Source organism: Pipra filicauda, unplaced genomic scaffold, assembly GCF_003945595.2.
Source record: "Pipra filicauda isolate LSUMZ 115617 unplaced genomic scaffold, ASM394559v2 scaffold33_size4404698_pilon, whole genome shotgun sequence".
Classification (NCBI taxonomy): Eukaryota; Metazoa; Chordata; class Aves; order Passeriformes; family Pipridae; genus Pipra; species Pipra filicauda.
In genome coordinates, this window is record NW_024104465.1 from 1,078,723 (window position 1) to 1,097,114 (window position 18,392).

At 46.6% G+C, this 18,392-nt stretch overlaps 3 protein-coding genes and 1 long non-coding RNA gene across 13 annotated transcripts in view; 2 read left to right on the forward strand and 2 right to left on the reverse strand.

Moving 5' to 3' along the window:
• The window catches only part of CUNH12orf43 (chromosome unknown C12orf43 homolog), a 28,670-nt gene extending 26,296 nt beyond the window's left edge, over positions 1-2,374 (reverse strand). For all 8 annotated transcript variants that reach the window (XM_039384136.1, XM_039384135.1, XM_039384133.1 and 5 more), the window contains exons 1-5: positions 2,071-2,374; positions 1,640-1,688; positions 1,123-1,221; positions 429-502; positions 22-112 (exon numbers count right to left, since the gene is read on the reverse strand). In XM_039384136.1, coding sequence (XP_039240070.1) covers positions 22-112; positions 429-502; positions 1,123-1,221; positions 1,640-1,688; positions 2,071-2,335 — 578 coding nt within the window. In that variant the 5' untranslated portion in view covers positions 2,336-2,374. The remainder of the gene's footprint in view (positions 1-21; positions 113-428; positions 503-1,122; positions 1,222-1,639; positions 1,689-2,070) is intronic.
• Positions 2,375-3,930: 1,556 nt separating this feature from the next.
• Positions 3,931-17,047, forward strand: RNF185 (ring finger protein 185). Of its 3 annotated transcripts, XM_027714159.2 has the most exons (8): positions 4,051-4,185; positions 7,777-7,942; positions 8,995-9,223; positions 10,843-10,861; positions 11,469-11,581; positions 12,121-12,175; positions 14,088-14,205; positions 15,481-17,047. In XM_027714159.2, exons 3-8 carry the CDS (start codon positions 9,045-9,047, stop codon positions 15,576-15,578), a joined length of 582 nt encoding a protein of 193 aa, XP_027569960.1. In that variant the 5' UTR covers positions 4,051-4,185; positions 7,777-7,942; positions 8,995-9,044; the 3' UTR covers positions 15,579-17,047. The 3 variants fall into 3 exon arrangements, with proteins under 3 accessions (XP_027569964.1, XP_027569963.1, XP_027569960.1); XM_027714163.2 differs by lacking the exons at positions 4,051-4,185; positions 7,777-7,942 and adding an exon at positions 3,931-3,975; XM_027714162.2 differs by lacking the exon at positions 7,777-7,942 and having other exon boundaries at positions 4,050-4,185.
• LOC113984268 overlaps positions 12,530-18,392 on the reverse strand; it is a 29,282-nt gene continuing 23,419 nt past the window's right edge. Inside the window, exons 3-4 of the long non-coding RNA XR_005564589.1 lie at positions 14,055-14,234; positions 12,530-12,763 (exon numbers count right to left, since the gene is read on the reverse strand). This is a non-coding gene — a long non-coding RNA (uncharacterized LOC113984268). The remainder of the gene's footprint in view (positions 12,764-14,054; positions 14,235-18,392) is intronic.
• LIMK2 (LIM domain kinase 2) overlaps positions 18,329-18,392 on the forward strand; it is a 31,339-nt gene continuing 31,275 nt past the window's right edge. The window contains exon 1 of the mRNA XM_027714150.2: positions 18,329-18,390. Within this exon, the coding sequence (XP_027569951.1) occupies positions 18,375-18,390 (16 nt within the window). The 5' untranslated portion in view covers positions 18,329-18,374. The remainder of the gene's footprint in view (positions 18,391-18,392) is intronic.

The following is an 18,392-nucleotide window of genomic DNA, read 5'->3' on the forward strand; positions in this document are numbered from 1 at the left end:
AAGCAGCTGCCAACACCTCACCTGGAGCTCACTGGGCGCCTCCTCCTTGCTGCAGGGCAAGGCTCTGGTTTCCCACAGTCTCCAGGGACAGAGGAAGAGAAGAGGCGAAAACCTGAAGTATGGGAAGGGGAATTTTAGGCATGATATAAAACAGAGGTGAAAGCAATCAACAGCCATCTCCCTGGAAGCCTCACTACTGTTACTGTATTGCTACAGAGCTTGACAGCAATTACTTGGGACTGTGTGGGAGGACTTGGGGCACAAAGGTCACAGCTGCAAAGCAACAGCCCTCACAGGCACTAAGAAAAATCTTTTATTGCAAATGTTTATTAGTTGGGTGTACAACTAATTAGTTGGTGATGGACAAGATCCATCCCACTTGTCATCACTTAACCAACACAGTCACAATGGCTGAGACTGGAACTCACCATCATCTGCAGAGTCAGACTGTGGCACAGAGGTCTGAGAAGGTCCTGATGAGTCCTTCAAGACAGTTACAAAACTACACAGAAAACTCCAGTCAGAACTTAGGTTTGTGCAAACTCAGCTCAAGTTGGATATTTCTGGGAAACAAGACTAGAGGGAGATGTTACACTTTTTTGTTAGTGAGGTTGCCTCAGGTCCCTGCTTTCAGGGCAGACCAGGCCTTCTCCTCTCAGCAACACATGCCACAGGAATGATTTAAAAGCAGCCTTTCTAAAGCCAGCTCTAAACACCGGGAATTCTAGTTCTCCAGGGCCATATTTACACACTGAACAGCCCAGTCAGAGGCACACTGCCAACACAACCCTGAATTGGGCACTGCTTTAGACTGTAAGAACAAATGGAAGATTCCCATGCCACCCTTTAAATGACCAAAGTGCTAAGGCACCCAAATTCGACTTTTTTCCCTCTCCACAGCACATTCACCACAGAGGCAAATGGTCACAGGCAGTGCTGCACAGGATCTTTACCAGAGGGGCACAGCACATCAGCAAGGTTAGATCAGGGAACATTGGAAGCTTGCACTAAATACAGGAATGAAGGAGACAAGATGACGTTGAATTTCCTGGGTTCAGCACACAAAAAGCATCAGTGTAGCTGATCCATAGAACAAACCTTTTCAGCCTTGCCTGCCCATACCTGTCCAGCATTGCTCCCAGTTTCTTGGCCACGTGTGCTCTGAACTCTGCGGTTGTGTGGAGCTCGTTGTCACCCTCCTGGCAGCCGTTCACCTCCCGCCCGTTTAGAACAAGAACAAGGATTATTCTCTTTCAAGGCCAGAAACACCTGGTGCCCTCACCCAAACAGGAGACAAGAGACTGTAATACATGTAATTGCACTAATTCCTTCATGGGACACTTACAGAGTTGGGCAGTTTCTGACAGTGGAACTAAGGCTGTAAATGACAGCAGCAGTAAGTTTTCAACTTCTATATTTCCCTGCTGGTAGAGGGATGACAAATGTACTTATAAAAAAACTTACTATCTTTTTCAGATTTAACCATAATTTCAGATTATGGTTGGGCTAATTCCCAAAACAGAGCAGGCCCTTCCAGTGAGAATTATCACAAGGTATTAACTGTAAACAGCCCAAATACAACATACATTAATTTTTTCTTCAGTGAAACATGAAAGTCTGAAAACAGGAGAAAAAATACCTCAGACTTGGCTGATCTTTGGGCTGTAACCCATCCTTCCTAAAGCCACCTGAAAAGGAAGAAGCAAAAACACGTTTAAAAGACCTGCTCCAGGACCTCTTTAACGACCTCTTTAACCCCCTTCGGCCACATGTTATAGCATAAAGAATCGTGCCCGAAAGGCAACTCTCGCCCACCTTTGGGGGGGGGGAAACAGTTATGAGGGTAAAGGGAAACTTGGCTCCGGCCAGTCCTGCCAGGAAGGGGCTCCAGGCCGGGCATGACCTGGGCAGGGCCCCGCCCGGCTCCCACACCGGCACCGCGGCACAGAGGAGCCCCCGGGGCAGGAGGCGCTGCGGAGGGACCCGGAGAGGGAGAGGGAAAAAGGAGAGAGGAGAAAGGGCAGAGCAGAACACTCGGAGAGCAGAGCGCGGCTGTTCTCGGCCCCTCACCGCCACGTGGCTCCGCCCGTGGTGCAGCCGCCGCCGCTTGCGCCGCACAGTCCCAGGCGGCCTCCCGGAACCGCGCCGCGGCCTCGCCGCCGCCGTCCGAGTCCGAGCTGCTGCCGGTGTCGGTGTCCGGGCCCGAGACGCCTCTGGGCGCCGCCATGTTGCAGGCGCGCGGCACGCCGGGAGCTGCAGCCCAACAGCGGGGCATGCCGGGAGCTGTAGTCCAACAGCGGGGCATGCCGGGAGCTGCAGCCCAACAGCGGGGCATGCCGGGAGCTGCAGTCCGCCCGCGTCTGCCGAGACCCTCCCACCCGAGACCCCCGAGGGGCAGCGGGGGCACCCCCACGGACAGACCCGGGCCGGGTTTGTGCCGCGGGGAGCAGCGGTGCCCGCGCGTGGGAAATTGCTGGGGGTGACGGCCGGTTTCCATGTCCATCCCTGGCTGAGCAGCCTCCCCTCCCACGAGCCCCACAGGAAAATATCTCGGTGTTCCTCAGCATCAACAGCTCACACGGAGCAGGAGTGTTAAACACACCAACCACACCAGAAAACCCTTAGTTAAATAGCAGTATCGCTTTAGTATTTGTGGAGAAAGAGAGAATACCTGGCACTAAAGGATGTGGAAGGAGTCAGTGACTGTAATAAGATCCTCAGCACTCTACCACTGTTACCAGACCATTACTTATTCCCATTATAACACCGAAATCAACCATTTTTCGCTTTTCATATGTAATTGTCTTAACATACACAGTGACTAGTCCGAGCTGATCTGAATTTCATAAGCTCATCCCTGTTTTAATCAGCATCAGGAGGATATGGCCCCTATCTTTGGGGTCTCCTTAAATTCTTCTTAATCAGCTACTACACTGAGATGCCAAATTTTTGTTTGAATACAGAAGCTGTACCAAATCCTGCTGCTTTCCTGACTGGTTGAAAATGAAGAGTGCCTTGTTAGAGAGATTTTCACAGACAGTAAATACACTGCTCCTGAGGGTGGAACTGCCTTGTGTGCTCCCCATGCCACCACCACTGCCATGTTCACACACGACATCTTCACCTCAACTAGAAATTTTCCAGTGTGATACATCAACACATTTGGCAACTCCAGGTGGTCTTCTGGGAGACCCCTTTTCCATGGGTTTTGCCAGGGCTCTGTGCTGCTGAGAGCAGCAGAAAGGCTCAGTAGAGCTGTGTTTTTACACTGCTGGACACTCCTGGCTTGTACGTTCCACCCTTCACAGTAGGGATGTGCAGTCTCAGCCCAGGTGTGAGACAGGCCTCTGACAATATCCTTGGGCTCTTTCCAATAGTCTCCCTTGGCACTAACCCCCCTTAATTTAACTATTCCTTCATAAGGCTCATCTTCAGCTGGTTTAAGATTAACCCATTCTCCACTGTGTAAAACAAGCAGTTTTGGGCTGTTTTGTACCTTGGAGTCCTCAGGATTGGTGAGGTGCCCTCAGAGCTGGGACAGAGCCTTCAGAGGTGCCTTCTCAGGCACCTCTCAGTTCTGACCTGTTCCTTCAGACCCCAGGTCACCTCCTCTCCCTGTTTTTGGTCCCTCTGACCCCGGGCTTTCTCACAGCCGTACAGATACCTTTATCAAGCTCTAAATACCTTTATCAGGCTCTCTGTTCCCATCTTGAAGATGCTCCCGTGCTCCAATCCTAATGCTCTGCTCACATTTGTTTGTTCACATCTGAACAATTTGTTTCCCTCAAAGCTCCTTCCTTTTCCTTCCTTCCCTCCCTCCGCATTCAGTAAGAACTTTGTGCTCTCCCCAGAGGCCGCCGTTTGGACACCTCCCCCGGCAGCCAAACCGGGGCAGCCGCAGCGCTCGGGTGCCCGGGGGCGCGGGCGGGGGCTCGGAACGGGCCGAGCAGCCCCGGCCGTTCTGCCGGAGCGCAGGTAACGCCCGCGTGCGGGTCTGGGGGGGCCGCACAGGAGGGGCCGCCGGGGCAGCGCCTCCGGGCCCGGGAGAGCCGCGGGCGGTGCCGGGCGGGCGGAACGGCCCCGGCCCCGGCCCCGGTCCCTTCCGCCGGCCGCGCTTCCGGGCCGTCAGGTGACGGGCGCGGGCGGAGCGGCTGCTCGAGCGGGGCTGCGGGGCCCGCACCGCCGGTGAGCAGGGCCGGGCCGGGCCGGGGGGCGGTGGGGGGAGCCGGGGCCGCCGCGAGGCTCCGAACGAGCGGGGCGGGGGCGCGGCGGGACCCCCGTGATCGCCCGGTGGCTCCGGTGCCCCGGCAGGCCCGGCCTGTGTCCGGCCCCGGCCCGGGCCCGGCGCTGCCGGCCGGAGTTTGCCCCGAAACCCGGGGCTGGGGCCCGCAGGGGCCCCGTGTTCGCGCTGCGGCCGGGCCGGACCCGCTGTCGCGACAGATGGGTTCGGCTCTGGGTATGTAGAGGGGTCTGGCCCTGGCAACGTCGCGGGCATCAGTTTCTGGTACATGGCATTACTAACATTTCGAGAATTACTTATATGTTAAGAATCGCCTATTGCTTCTCAAACCACGTCATTGCTGTCGTATTTGGTGTTATTTTCACGTTTTCTGCTAACCCGGTCAGCCCGGCACGTCCCTGTCACGGCGCTGCAGCCCAGCTCGGGCAGCATTACCCGAGTGCTTATAGCAGTGCTCTTTGTTTGGTTTGTTTTTTTTCTTTTTCCCTTTGGACTTTGTGAGGTAAGAGGATAATATCTTTGTCAAAAGGTTTTTCTTAGGGTCTATATTAAACCTTTATGGAATGGATAAAAAAAGTAATTACTTTAATCGCTTGAGGTTTTTCACTGTTTGCGTTCGTGAGGTGCCTCGAATCCTTGGGGTTCCCAAAACAGCCCCTCAGCTGGGCCCTCTCCCCGGGAACAGGGGACGTAACACAGAAGTACGTTGCAGAATCCCAATTAAAGAAACGAGGCCAAGCAAGGGCACGTTGGGCTGGAAGGCAAATGGCTGGTTTTGCAAGAGCAAGTGATCACATGAGTTTTGAGACCACTTCGTGCTAATACTGAAAAGCTGGTGCCCGGTGCTGTGCAGGTTGCAGGAAGTGAAAAGATGAACTTGGGAAATGTTCCCAAGGAGTTAAAATGTAACAGGTTTGGGAGACAGAAAAGAGTAAAAAGGTATCGAGAGATAAATGGATATTTAATGATTAACAGAAGGACAGTAGTGTTTGCCAAGACTATCTAAAAGTGACTGTCAAGAAGTCAGTGTACTTTCTTCTAGGCCCTGTCAGCAATTATCAGCTGAGGTTACCTGCTGTTGTACTTGAAGCCCAGGCAATTGTAATAGGTTAGGTATTAGATTTTTGTTTGACTTTTGAGTGGGTGTATTTATACTACTCTGAGTGTTAGTTTTTGGTTGAGATAGAATTTCTGATGTTAATATTCCTTTTCTAAAATTTGTCACACGTGTCAGAAAATGTCACTGTAGTGACAAGAAAAATAATCCAACAAGTTTTCTTTTTGATTTAAACTGCAAAAGGTTCAGGAACTAAATCCGAGCTTGTTTCGCAAACAAACTAGCTTTGGATTATTTCAATTTCAGTAATCCTAGATAAAGTAAGATTTTTTTTTTTTTCTGCATGCTTTAACTTGTAGTGGAAACTCTGCCAGTCTGGCTTGAAGCGTTTTTCCTATGTTTTTAGGGTTGGGTCAGTGCACCTTGGCAAATGCAGTCATTCTCATTTGCTGGGTTCAGAAACGTGACCTGTGACAGCAGCCATTCAGCTCCTGCAGTAAAAGGTCTTTCTTGCTGCCAGTTGGTGAGATCTGTACCCAGTGCTTACACAATACATTGAAAATACTAAAACAGCCCCTCCCTTGCACTTACCCCCATCGTGGAGCTCCCGGCTGTCCCAGTGTCCCGTGTGCCTCCCGGAGGACCAGTTCCACCGTCTCATGTATCTTCACCTCCATGTCTTCAGCTCCACCAGACTTTTTTATTTAGGAAGCTGACTTGAAGTAGAGTTCCTTGTTTCTTAACTGTTCATCTGCTTGATTCTCGGGTGTAGTAAATGTCAGAACGGTCTGTTGGGATATCATAGGGATCATGATTTAAAGGAAATAAACAGCTAATATAGGTGGCTTTTAAGTAACAAAGATGCTGTTTTCCTGTCAATACCTAAAGAGCAAAAAAGTAAGGAGAAAAGACAAGATCTTTAAATGCTCTCTGTTAGATATCAGCTGATTTTTATATCCTTTCACTTGTTTGCTACTTATCATGCTTCTGGGCTTGATTTGGAGACCAGAGTTTGGCAAACCTCCACTGGCCACTCTAAATTCTGTTTACTTAACCCCAAAAGTCATCTTCTATACCAGTGTACTCACAGTCTTCCTTCTGAACTCTAAATCAAAATGAAAATGGGGTTGGTTTGGCCTGTTGTCTTGATTGTTGGGTTTTTTAGTGTGTGGTTTGCTTATGGTTTGTTGGTTTGGGGTTTTTTTCCCTAAAGAGTTTTGTCTCAGAGTTGAGGTAGTTCAAGTGACAGTTCAACAATTTTGAGCTCGTTCTACACTCAGAGCAGGTGAATTTGCAGTTGAACATTGACTTCAGGGTCCACAGGGCACACTTACAAGTGACACAATATATGATTAACAAATGGAAATGAGCCACTGGATACTGTTTCATGTTTGCTTCTTTGCACACGTGCAGCCGGACTGGCAGATGAACAGACCCAGCAGCACTTGTTACAGACCTGGGTGTGTTAAATGATATCCCAGGGACAAGAGCAAATGTGTGAGAAGGCTTTTCAGGATGAGACTGATTATTTTTACTGTTGTGTTTTGATATATTTTTTATATTTTAAATTGGTTATATCCTAATAAGTCATTGGGCCCAATCAGCCAGTGGACAAATAATTAGGAGGGGATCCCCAGTACAGACTAAGGAATGACCCTCTTCTGGGACAGGAGATCCAGTACCTCTTGTGTTGTATCATTTTCATCTTTCTTCTTCTTCTTAACCATTTTATTTCATTTCATTTCATACTGATAGTTTAGTAACTTAATGATTTATTAATTTTTCATAGTTACTGAAAGCTAAGGGTTTTTTTAGTAGGTGCTGGTGAAGATACAGATTTTATCTTTTTGATAAGTTTCCAGATTTGTGCTGTTAAATTTATGGAATTTAATTTGTAGAAAATTACTTTTTTTTCCACATGGTTTCAAGGAACACAGAAATTAATTTATTTGTCTCTTTTACATCCTTTCCTTGTGTTATATGTCAAGACATAAGACACATAAGACCCAGACATTTCTTGTGCCCATTCCATAAAGTAATGCTGTGTTTTTTACAGTGTGTTGAACTCTTTAGTTTTAATGAGGTTTTCTACATTTTGATATTTATATATATATATGGGTCCAGGTTGGTGAGTTTTCACATAAACTACTGAGTAAGACAGGCTGAAGATTCTGGTAGTAAGGATGTGTGAAAAATCCAAGTGTCTTTAGCATATAGTTTATGGGCTGGCAGCATTTCCATCTGCCTTGAACCGACAGGAATTTGGATTCTGTGCAATGCACTGAGTGTAAATGAAGTCATGGTGTGAAATGCTGAGAGTCAGCACTGCTGAAAGCAGCGTATGTTGAAGTGCAGCATCTGTGAATACAAAGCTGCCCTTCTGGGACACTGTGCAAAATGATGTAACTGAGTGAAAAAGCTCTGCAGAAATACATTCCACCTGCTGGAACTGAGTGTCTCTGCTGCAATACTTCACCAGGCTTGAGTGTGAGGCTTCCTTGACCGTGCTGTGGGACTGTATGGTATGAAAAAAGCTGCTGGCAGCAACAGCCAGAGATCCTGAGGTTTTCTTTTGCTGCCCTGCACCTGTTCTGCAGCTCTGCTACAAAGAGGTGACACCAAGGAAAGCCTTTAATGCCCGTGGGGTGAGTTTGCAAAAAAATTCCTCTGAAAAATTCAAGTTGCCCTTTGAAAGTGCTTCACTGTTTGTACACTTGCAAAAAGGCCAGATAATCACCTGTTTTTTCTCATAACCTTAACTAAGTATTCCTGTTCCTGCAGCAGCAACATGTCAGAGTTTCATGGAAAGCACAGTGGAATATTTTAAACATTTTTGTTTTAGTGAATTAATATATCTAACTGCTGAAACTCTCTTAGTTCTTAGATTAAAAATATTACACTGTTAAGAGTGTTTCTGGAAATGTAAATGCCTTGTGCTGAGTCTCAAAGATTTAGGTACTGTGGAATTTACATATCAAGGATGAGACTGTGGAGGTTGTTGCTACTGAAATAAAATAAATGGTGTTCTCTGCTAAATATGATGATGTTAATGAGTAGTGAGTAAAATTAAAGAGCATTAAGGTACCATTTTTAGTACTTCTGCATTACTACTGCATTAGAAATGCTTGATAGTTTGAAAGTACTAGAAATGTTTGATAGTTGTATCAACACATTGCTGTGATAGCAATATACGGCTCAGGAGACAAATCAAGTTCTAAGCTGCCTTTGCTTATCATTATTATCATTAATATTCCAAAGTAATGAACACTGAACTCTGCATTGTCAGTCTGTCCAAACTGAGAATGGCTTCATGATTAAATCCCATTTCAGGCTGCACTTGCAGTTCTAACTTGTCTTGAATTTTGGAAGAGCGTGTGTGACTAGGTGAGCTCATTCCTCTTCCAGCAAATGGCATTTCTGAGAAAATACAGGGGGTTTGTTTTGGCTGTGGATCTCAGTTGCTTATCAGTAACAGTAAAATACAGGTCACACACCAGCCAGGTCATACTACAGGACTGTAAAGTAGCTTAGTTTCTAAAAAAAGATCCCTCTTGGCTATGTTAGATTAAAACCATCAACAACAGGATTCAAGAGCTTCTTAGATAAATCACTACCAGTTTGGAACAGGACCAGAATGCAATGTTATAATGCCACGAAGTTGGGTTTGTTTGTTTTTTTTCCCCTTTCTCACTGCTAGGATTCCAACAGGAAAATTTTCTTGACCTTGTGTCTGGGTAGTTCTTGAGGATGGCAAGCAAAGGACCCACAGCTTCTGCATCAACCAAGAGCTCCAGCACTGGAGGGACCAGTGGCAGCAGCAGTAACGGTCCCGGGGACAACACTAATCAGGACAACACTTTTGAATGTAACATCTGCTTGGACACTGCCAAGGATGCAGTGATCAGCTTGTGTGGGCACCTCTTCTGGTAAGTGCTCCCACCCCCACAGCTCAGCCCCTAGATCAGCACCATCCAGCTGATCCCATAGAATCCTGTGCTTTTTATAATTTCAGATGCCCAATGTCCTGTATAAAATGAGTAAGGACCATGGGTTTGGTTTAGGAGAAGCTTCTCGGCTGTTGTTCTTTGCTCACGGTCCAGGAGGGGGTTTCTTGCATCTTAAACTTCTGTACTTCTGGCCATTCCTGTAAGAGTTGGACTCGATGAGCCTTGTGGGTCCCTTCCAACTCAGAATATTGTGATTATTCTGTAAAAGCAAACAAGCAGCCCCACACAGACAGTTCAGAGCTCATTGATACTGCTTGGTTTTGTGTGTTATTTTATTTGTGCTGTCTGGCCTAGCACAGATATCTTCTTTAGACCTTTCTAACCTGTGCAGACCTAAACCTGCCTTTGAATCCAGGTCATGGAGGCCAAACTGTAGTTTCTCCCACAGGCTTGGCTGTTTTTTCCTTTGAAACCATAAAAAGGAAAAAAAAATAGGCAATAAGCTTTTCCATGTGGGGTATTTCTCTTTTTCCATGGTATTGCAGTTGTAATAGGAACTTTTCAGTTCTTTGATCTGACATGGAAATAATGTACAGCACAGATATAATACACGTGCAGCATTTCTAATTTGGGTAACTTGGTTTGAATATACTCTTTCTTGAATGTTAGGAAGTTGTTAGGGATTGACATGGCCAAATGTGGGGGTTTGGGGGGTTATTTTACACAGTAGGCTAAATCTTTAATAAAAAGAGGCCTAAAAGAACATTTCTTTTCTGTGTAAATGTACGTAACATCTGAAAATCCAGATTTTTCATTTGAGGAGATGGAAAATCACTGGCTAATGGCTTGTTAAGATAAAATTAGATTGAATTATTGCACAAAGGGATCTGGAAGAATGGAACCTTAAAAATAGCATGTGTCTTGTCTGAATAGGGTTGTCAAGACCATTTTGAGAGCAGATGGCTGTTTGCAGTTTTGTCTTGTAGCCTTGTTTTCTTTGACCTTTTTTTAATTTGCCATATTAATTTAATCTGTATAATGGGAATTTTTCTGCCCTGAGCAACTGGGTCTGACTCAATAGCTGACCCTGCTCTGAGCATCAGGTTAGACTACAGGCTACCTGAGGTACTGTCCAGCCTGAGTTATTCCATGATTCTGTGAATGTGGCTGATGTTTCAGCTAAATCTTTTAAGATCCTGAAGTCTCATTACTGACATCTTGCTCATTTGCACCTTAGCTCAGAGATATCTTTTCATGGTGTCAGAATAGCCAGTTTGCACAGTGAACCCCAGGACTGATGCAGCCTCTGTGTGGGCATTTGGTGTGGAAGAGGACGAGGAATCGAAGGGGATATGCACAGAACCACCTTTGCAACTTAGATTGTGTAACCTGAAAGAACCAGTGGAGATCAGTCTTGGGCTGTACTTTCAGAAATTACTTTAATGGGAGGTTACAGAACTGGCCCAGCTGGATTCCAGGGTTCTGCTGTGGCCAAGCCGTGCTGTCCGTGTACATTTGTCGGATCGAGTTGTCAGTAACTAATTCTATTTTCCCCCTTTTTCTGCTCTGCGAACAAATTGTCCTGGGAATGCTCACAGTTGGCCTTGTTTACATCAGGTAAGACAGGTTTCCTTTTACTTTGTCTTTCATCAGCTCCTGTTGCTCAATAAAGCCCTTGGTTCTCTGGAGTATCCCCCTCTTTTTAAATGTGCTTTTCTCTCCAGGGCAATCACAACCTGCTAATGCAACTGCATGTGCACCACCTTGCAAACTGCTCTTTCAGCATGAAAACCTAATTCTGTTCCACCTGAGTATTTCCAGTTTTGGTAGAATTACTGTAGGGGGTTCCTTTGCAGGTTTAAGTGCTGGGTGTACTTCTCTCTGCATTTGTAATGTTTTACATTGTGGTACCTTATGGAAAAGCTGGGTGAAAGGAGGGTGTCTGCACTTAGCCCTGGGCCTGTGCAGGACTCTTGGCACTGTTTATTTCTTCATATTTTACTCCAGGGCAGGTCTGAATGTGTGCACATCAGCAAGTGGATCATACCAGAACAACAGCCAAAGTGCCAGCTCCATTTTGGAGAGCACTTGGTACTTATTAAAATGGTTTGCTCTGGGGCTTTCTGAGGAATTGCTAAAGTCTCTCTGCCTGGCTGCAAATGAGGTTTGGATATTGTTGTTTCATGGTCTTTTACTAGTTTCCTTATCATGTCCTTTCTTTTAGTGGCTAGAGACCAGGCCAAACAGGCAAGTGTGTCCTGTATGCAAAGCAGGAATCAGTCGAGATAAAGTTATTCCTCTGTATGGAAGAGGTAGCACTGGGCAGCAGGACCCCAGGTAAGAAACCTAAATACAACTATTTTCGTTTGAAAGCTAAAGATGAAACTTTAGTTAGCTGTCTTAAGATTAAACTGTCAAAGTGCTGGATTCATAATTCGTAATACTTTGTCAAAAGATAGATAGAACTGACATTTCTGCCAAATATTTCTGGCTTTTTCAGGGCCTGGGTTTACACACCTCATTTCATGTTCTGCTGGCAATTCATTTGAATTTTAACTGGGTGTTAATTATCAGTTACAAGTGGCAGGTTGCAATGATTGTTATCTGGCTGGATAAGCTCCTATAAAATGTTCGTGTCCTGAGTTTTTAGCCTTTGCAATGGGACTTCTGTTATTCAAAAGCACAGCAATAATTTGGGGATGTGCTGCTGAAGGTCCAGGAGCTGGGGGTTGGCTCTCTCACACACTGCTCCAGCTCTGCTGCAGCCTGGCCCTGTGGGACCGAGCTTTGTGGTTGCTCTGCCTTATTAGCCAGGCTATTGCAGACACTGCTGTCATGTGTCCTTGCACTTGAGCTAATTTCATAACTTCCTGCAGAGAGAAAACTCCACCACGACCCCAAGGACAGAGACCTGAACCAGAGAACAGAGGGGTAAGTGAAGAAACAAGCTCGGGCTGATGAGTTGTTTTTGTTGATGGTGGTATTTATTCCTCCTGGAGGACACAGTGTGTGCTTGAGATCCTGTGTGAGCTTACACATCTTGCTCATCCCCAGTTGGCTGGTCATGAATCATTCATAGCTGTGGTGTGGCAGAAAACTCCATTCCTACAGTACTCTTTAGCATCCCAAAGAACGGGCTAACTTGGATTGTGCTTTGTGAAAATGGCCCAGTGTGGTATCACTGGAAATGCTCTTCATGCTCAATTGTTTCCCATGTAAATACAAGGAACACTTTGCTTTGAAAATCCATTGTGGAAGTGTGTTTCCATCAAAATATACCTGTCATGGAAATACATAATTCATGTATGAACTGGGATTTCTGGCACTGAAACCTGTTTCTATAATTTCTGTGGGATGTTACTGTACCATGGCATTACAAGCAAAAGAAAGAAGGTATCTGTTGGATACATGTTCATGTGGAGAGGGATCTCTGGTGTTGTTGAGGAGATGACATGGAGTGCAGCTGGCACAGGCTGAGCAGACGTGGGAGAAGGCAGTAGGACAGTTCTTCAGCAGGACCTGATGAAACAATGGCACATTTCCATGTAACACAGCCTGGGGTCCTCAGAGAGGATTTATCTGCCTCATGCTGCAGGCAAACAACTCTGCTGGGTGTGATTAAGGCACATTTCTGTATTGAATATGTTGGGAGCTCAGCTGTTAAGGGAGTTGCTGCCTTATTAAATCAGCTCCTGCACCTTGTTTGAACCTTTGAGCTGGTGCTGCTGGAAGTCAGAGGAGTCTGGTACAAAGACCAGCAGTGATGCTGCCCTCCTGTTCCCTACAAGCCCTGTACCTGCACACAGAGAGCTTTGCTGTCCCTCATAGTTTATGGCAAAGTCCTTGAGAAGAGTCACAGTCAAAAGACCAACTCCTCAAATCAAGGCTCGGTCCAGAAATGTTTGGCTTTTATTATATGAGTGAAATCATCTTTGTCCTCCCACTGTTGGGAGGTGACAGACCAGAGGGTCTTTCAGAATTGGTATCACTGTTTCAGTTCTGAGATGAGAGGGCAGGTGGCTGGATTACAGAAGTGTGGGCTCTCAGCAGTTTTTAAACATGACACAACTTTCTAGATCCACACACAGCTGGTTCTCCAGTAGCACAGTGCTTCTCCACAGCAGGATTCATCTCCATTCACAAGACTTGTCTTTTGACTTGATGTGGTGTTTTAGTCTGGATCCCATGGGGTCAGTGTTGCATTGTAACTCTTCCTTTTTTCCTCCTTTCTTTATGTCTTGCATTCCTGCCCCAGGTGACTTTATCTGACACCTTAATTAGAGTCCCCCTGGTAAATTTTTTTTTTGTACTATTCCTTATAATGCTCTTTGCATCCCACTGGCAATTTATCACTTCACTGAGTGTTTGAATGACACACATGTATCAAGAAAATCAATGTAGATTATTTTTTTTAAATGCCTTTCTTATAGTTATGTGGCTAATAGCTATTAACACACAATACATTGTTTAGACATTCTAAATAGGATTGGTAATGTTGATTTTGATACATTGGCAAATATCTACTACTTTAAGCTGAGAAATGTTTCAGATACACTTTTGTGAACTTGTGGCTTTCAAGCAAAAACTGTGGTTCCTAGTTTTCATTTTCTCAAAGTTTTGGGTTTCTCTGCAAAGTTTGCTACTGTGTGAAACATTTTAAAACCAGGAGAACTAAGGAGATATTTACAATAGTGTGTCAGAGGGAAACTTGTCAGACAGCATGGCCTTCCTTCAGGTGGAGGAGAGCCAGAGGGAGGGAATGTCTGCACTTCTACACAATATTCTGAAATAGGCTTTAAATGATTGTTACCTTTTTTGTCTCCTGCTGCTTTGTTCTCTGCAGGGATTCCAGGGCTTTGGCTTTGGTGATGGTGGCTTCCAGATGTCCTTTGGAATTGGGGCGTTTCCCTTTGGTATATTTGCAACAGCCTTCAACATAAACGACGGGCGACCTCCTCCAGGTACCACAGATCCACCTCCGCCAAGGGTCCTGTCACAAACACGTGTTACAAACTCCCTTGGAACTCTGAAACAAATAACCTGCTAAAATGACAGAATGTTCTCAGCAATAACAAGTGCTGTGAATAGAAACACAACATGAGGGCAAACGGCCAGCACAGAACATGGTTTATGGCTGACACAGTTTGTACATGGGCTCGTAAAGAAGCAAGTTTGTCCCTTCCGTATCATTTAAAGGCCCTCCCGGGAGAACAGTGGCACTGGAGAGGGACAGTGGCACTGGAGACTTCTCCCTTTTAATTCAGATGTCTCCTCTGGTACTCAGCAGACTCCCTCTGAAAAATGAGACAAATTGGACTAGAGTTTCTAATAATAAAAAGGAGTCACTAGGGGTGTATGAAGGAGACCTAGATTTTGAAAACAGCAGGAAAGGACCATTTCCTGCAAGATGAGAAGGAAATATTTAAATGTGCTCTGTACCACGAAATAATGAATGCAAAGATTGTTCCTTTTTCAGAAATTTATCTCTGAGACAATCATCTGTATTCCACAAGAAGTAACTGGTTTTGATTAACAAAAACCAGTTGGGTTACTCCAAGTGGTGACCTTGCTCTCTAAAAATTAAGTAATCCCTAGAAAACCTCTTCCCCATCTGCACTGGAGACAATCTGAGTCTGTCTGTTTTGAACAAGAAAACTTACTGCCCAGGATTTTCTGGACTTCCTCTGTGAATGGTTGTGCCTGGCAAATCTTCCACCATGTCATATGGCACAGGAATTACGAGGAAGAAACTCATTCTTCATGTCACAGCTGTGTTGCCACAGTCCTGTGCTATCCTTGGGTCCAGTTACCTTCCCTATTAACCACAGTTAAGTGTCCCCTAAAAATCTGTGTGTGTGGTGACTGAGCCAGGAGTGTGTAAATATGTGCTGTTGTAACAGCCATAATTTAGCCAACTCCTTTATCTGTTTTTCCTTGGTGGATTCAGTCCAGCAGTTCCAGAAAGGCACAGCTTGAGTTTTAGAGCTCATGTGCTTTTCATTAGTTCTCTTGGCCAGGGCTGCACAGGCAGCTCTGACCCTTTTACCATTTCCTTGTTCAGAGGTTTCACCTTGGTGGGAAGGAACAGAGGCAGCTCAGGTAGAGGTAGTGAAGTTCCTTGGGAACAGTGAACTTGGCTCAGCACTGTCTACTGTGTTCAGAGTATGCATGATCCTGGAGAAGAGGAAGGAGCTGAACTGTTTTTTGTTTCTTTTTTTTCACTTCCTGTTTTCCAGCTGTTCCAGGGACTCCTCAATATGTGGATGAGCAGTTCCTTTCCCGCCTCTTCCTGTTTGTGGCACTGGTGATAATGTTCTGGCTGTTGATTGCATAAATCTTTTCCATTATTCTATATATTCATGACCAACAAGGCCACTGAAACAGTTACAAACTGCATCCCCATCCCACTTTAAACCTCTTGGTCTGGTTCCGTAGCTAACTATGGGCTTCAGGAATTGGTGGTACCACAGCACAATGAGGAATCTCGCATTTTGCACCAGAGTTGCAAATTAAACATTGGTTAAAAAGCATATTTCAGCTCAGATATCTTGTACAACAGGTTCCTGCCACAAACCACGGGCCTAGCGTTGAGCTGTGCTCCCAAGGGAGTGCTGCTCTGAAATCCTGTGCCAATCAGTGACACCAGGTCTGTGGGACAGACAGGGACCCCCAGGTAGACTGGGCAGGTCAGGAAACTTCTCCAGTGTGACCAGTGTCTCATGCTTTGCAACCACGATGGATCTGCCAGAGCTGCAGATGTTATTTAATGTCTCCATCAACATCCAGCCTTCTCCAGGAAATCACCTGCAGCACTGCTGACACTCTTTGGGCACAGCACGTGGTGCAAATGGAACCAGGTCCGGAGACTGGTTCCTTTTCCTGCTGTTATTTCCCGGCGTGATGGAAACCCCTTCCTGACGCGGTTCTGACGGCTGCTGGAAGAAGGGATACAAATTTATGCTGCAATTTTTTAAAGCCTGAACATGCTGGAGCCAGACACTGGAAGATTCTCTGGCTGTGGAGCCGGGTGAGGCTGGACACAGCTGCTGCCTCACCCAGCCCAGTTCCTCACTGACCAGCAGTGTTGTCTCCCCTGGCTCTGCACAGCCCCGGGGCTGCACTCGTGGATAATCCCCTCACCCCTCACAACCTCCTCACGGTAGCGACAGTTATCCCCTCCCAAGGCTTTGAGACTTTCTACGCAAGGTCATGTCCTCCAAATAAAATCCTATTACAGATCCGAGATCAGCTCGTTCGGGGAGAGGAACAAAAGGCATCTTTACGTGAGGTTTGAGGTTAAACCTGTCATACTGTAAAATTGCACAGGAGGAAAAATGAGATCCTGCCTTTGCCAGCACATGCACGGTAGGGAACACTTGGAAGACCTTCTGTCTGCAGGTGCACACAGCTTCTCCGAGCCACAGCAGAACGGCCACAGCACAAGAGTCTCTGCAGTATCTACCAAAGAGTTTAATTTGAAGTGCTGGAGGAGACCACAACCATTAATGTGCTGAGGGGATATTTCAGAAGGTGAGCACTCTGTAGCTGTTTTGGAATCCTGCTGGGTATTCAGCTTTAAAGAGTACTCCTGATGTATTTGTGTAGATTCCTTCACAACAGCAGATACAAGAGATTCCCTAGCAAGATGAACAGTTTTCATATTTCTCTGACTAGGCAATTCCATTTTTTTTTCTCTTATTGTTTTTAGATTGTTTCGATTCAGGTCGCTGATAGTCTCATTGATTTCCTGCAAGATGAATATTGTGACTTCTCTGGCAATAGACAGAAAACTGACAAAACAAATCAACAAATAGAAACTTTGTTTCAATAGCTTGGGGTTTTTCTAGTGTATATGGAAGAGGTTCCTGGGCAGGACACCTTAATTGTTGTAGAAGCTTATTTATGTGATTATAAACTGTTCACTTTTAGTGTCAAGACAGAGGATGACTGAAGTTTAACTTGCCTACCTCCAAAGCTCCATCTGGCAAGTAGAATGTTGCAAAGCTTCTGCAGTGTTTTGCCACATGTGGTCAAATTTATACCTGACTGGATGATAATCTGGCACAGTATATTGCTCAACTATTTATAGTTGAAGTGGTGCTTCAGCTTTTGTTGTGTGGCACTTTTGGGAAGCTGAACTTCTGCACAGGGTTCGTCTCAAGTGCATAACATGTAACTGGGGCCCTTTCCAGGAGAAAGGCTCTTTGTGTGGCTGTCCTGCAATGTCGCAGCTTCGGGCTCCTCTCCTGCTCCTCTCCTGCTCAGCCAGCACCACCTGCTGATGGGAAGGGAGGGCCCATGTGGTGGGAAGGGATGGATTCCTTCTCCTTTTTGAGTGGAGAAACTCGCTGCTGGGAGCAGAGGTCGCCCAGGGAGGAGCAGGGTATCCCTTGGAAGCCTTTTTCCCATAAAGAGGAGAGAGAACTGACTGCAATAGGTTCAAGAGGTATTGAAACATATTTAACTAGGACTTATGTTTTAAAATACGGAATTTTAATGCATTGGGGGGCCTTCCATCTATGGGTGAGAGATATAATGCATTTAGAGGAGGCTGCAGAAACATGACTGAGAGCTCTTATTTTCGGGCAATTCCAAGATTAAATCGTCTAAAAGTGTTAACGCTTGGTTCCCCCCTTTCCCCGGTGTGCTTTTGTATGTACCCCTGCCCCGCACCCGCCCGCACACGGCCCGGACGGCTCGGTTAGTGCGTTACCGTTCTTCCTTCTCCTCCTCACTAATTTTCACTGTTGTGAAAGTGATTTAGAATTAAAAAAAAAAAAATGGTTTTACATTGACCGGAGTGCGCCGCCGTTCCTTCGGGGGGCCGGGAGCGGCGGGGGCGCGCCTCCCTCAGGGGGCCGGAGGGGCGGGGCCCACCCAGCGCCGCGCCCGCCACGGCACGTGCGGGGCGGGGCCGGGGGGCAGCGCGTGCTGTCATTGGCCGCCAGCGCGGAAGGGGCGGGGCGACCGGGGCGGGGCAGCGCGGGGATTGGCGGGAGCGGCGGGCGGGCGGTGCCGATTGGCCCGCGGGGAGGAGGAGGGCGGGGCGCGGCGCTGCGGGGCCGCGGGAGGCGGGTCCAGGTGCGGCGGGACCCGCTGGCGACGGGCGGGAGCGGGCGGCGGGCGCGGGATGGAGGCGCTGCCAGGT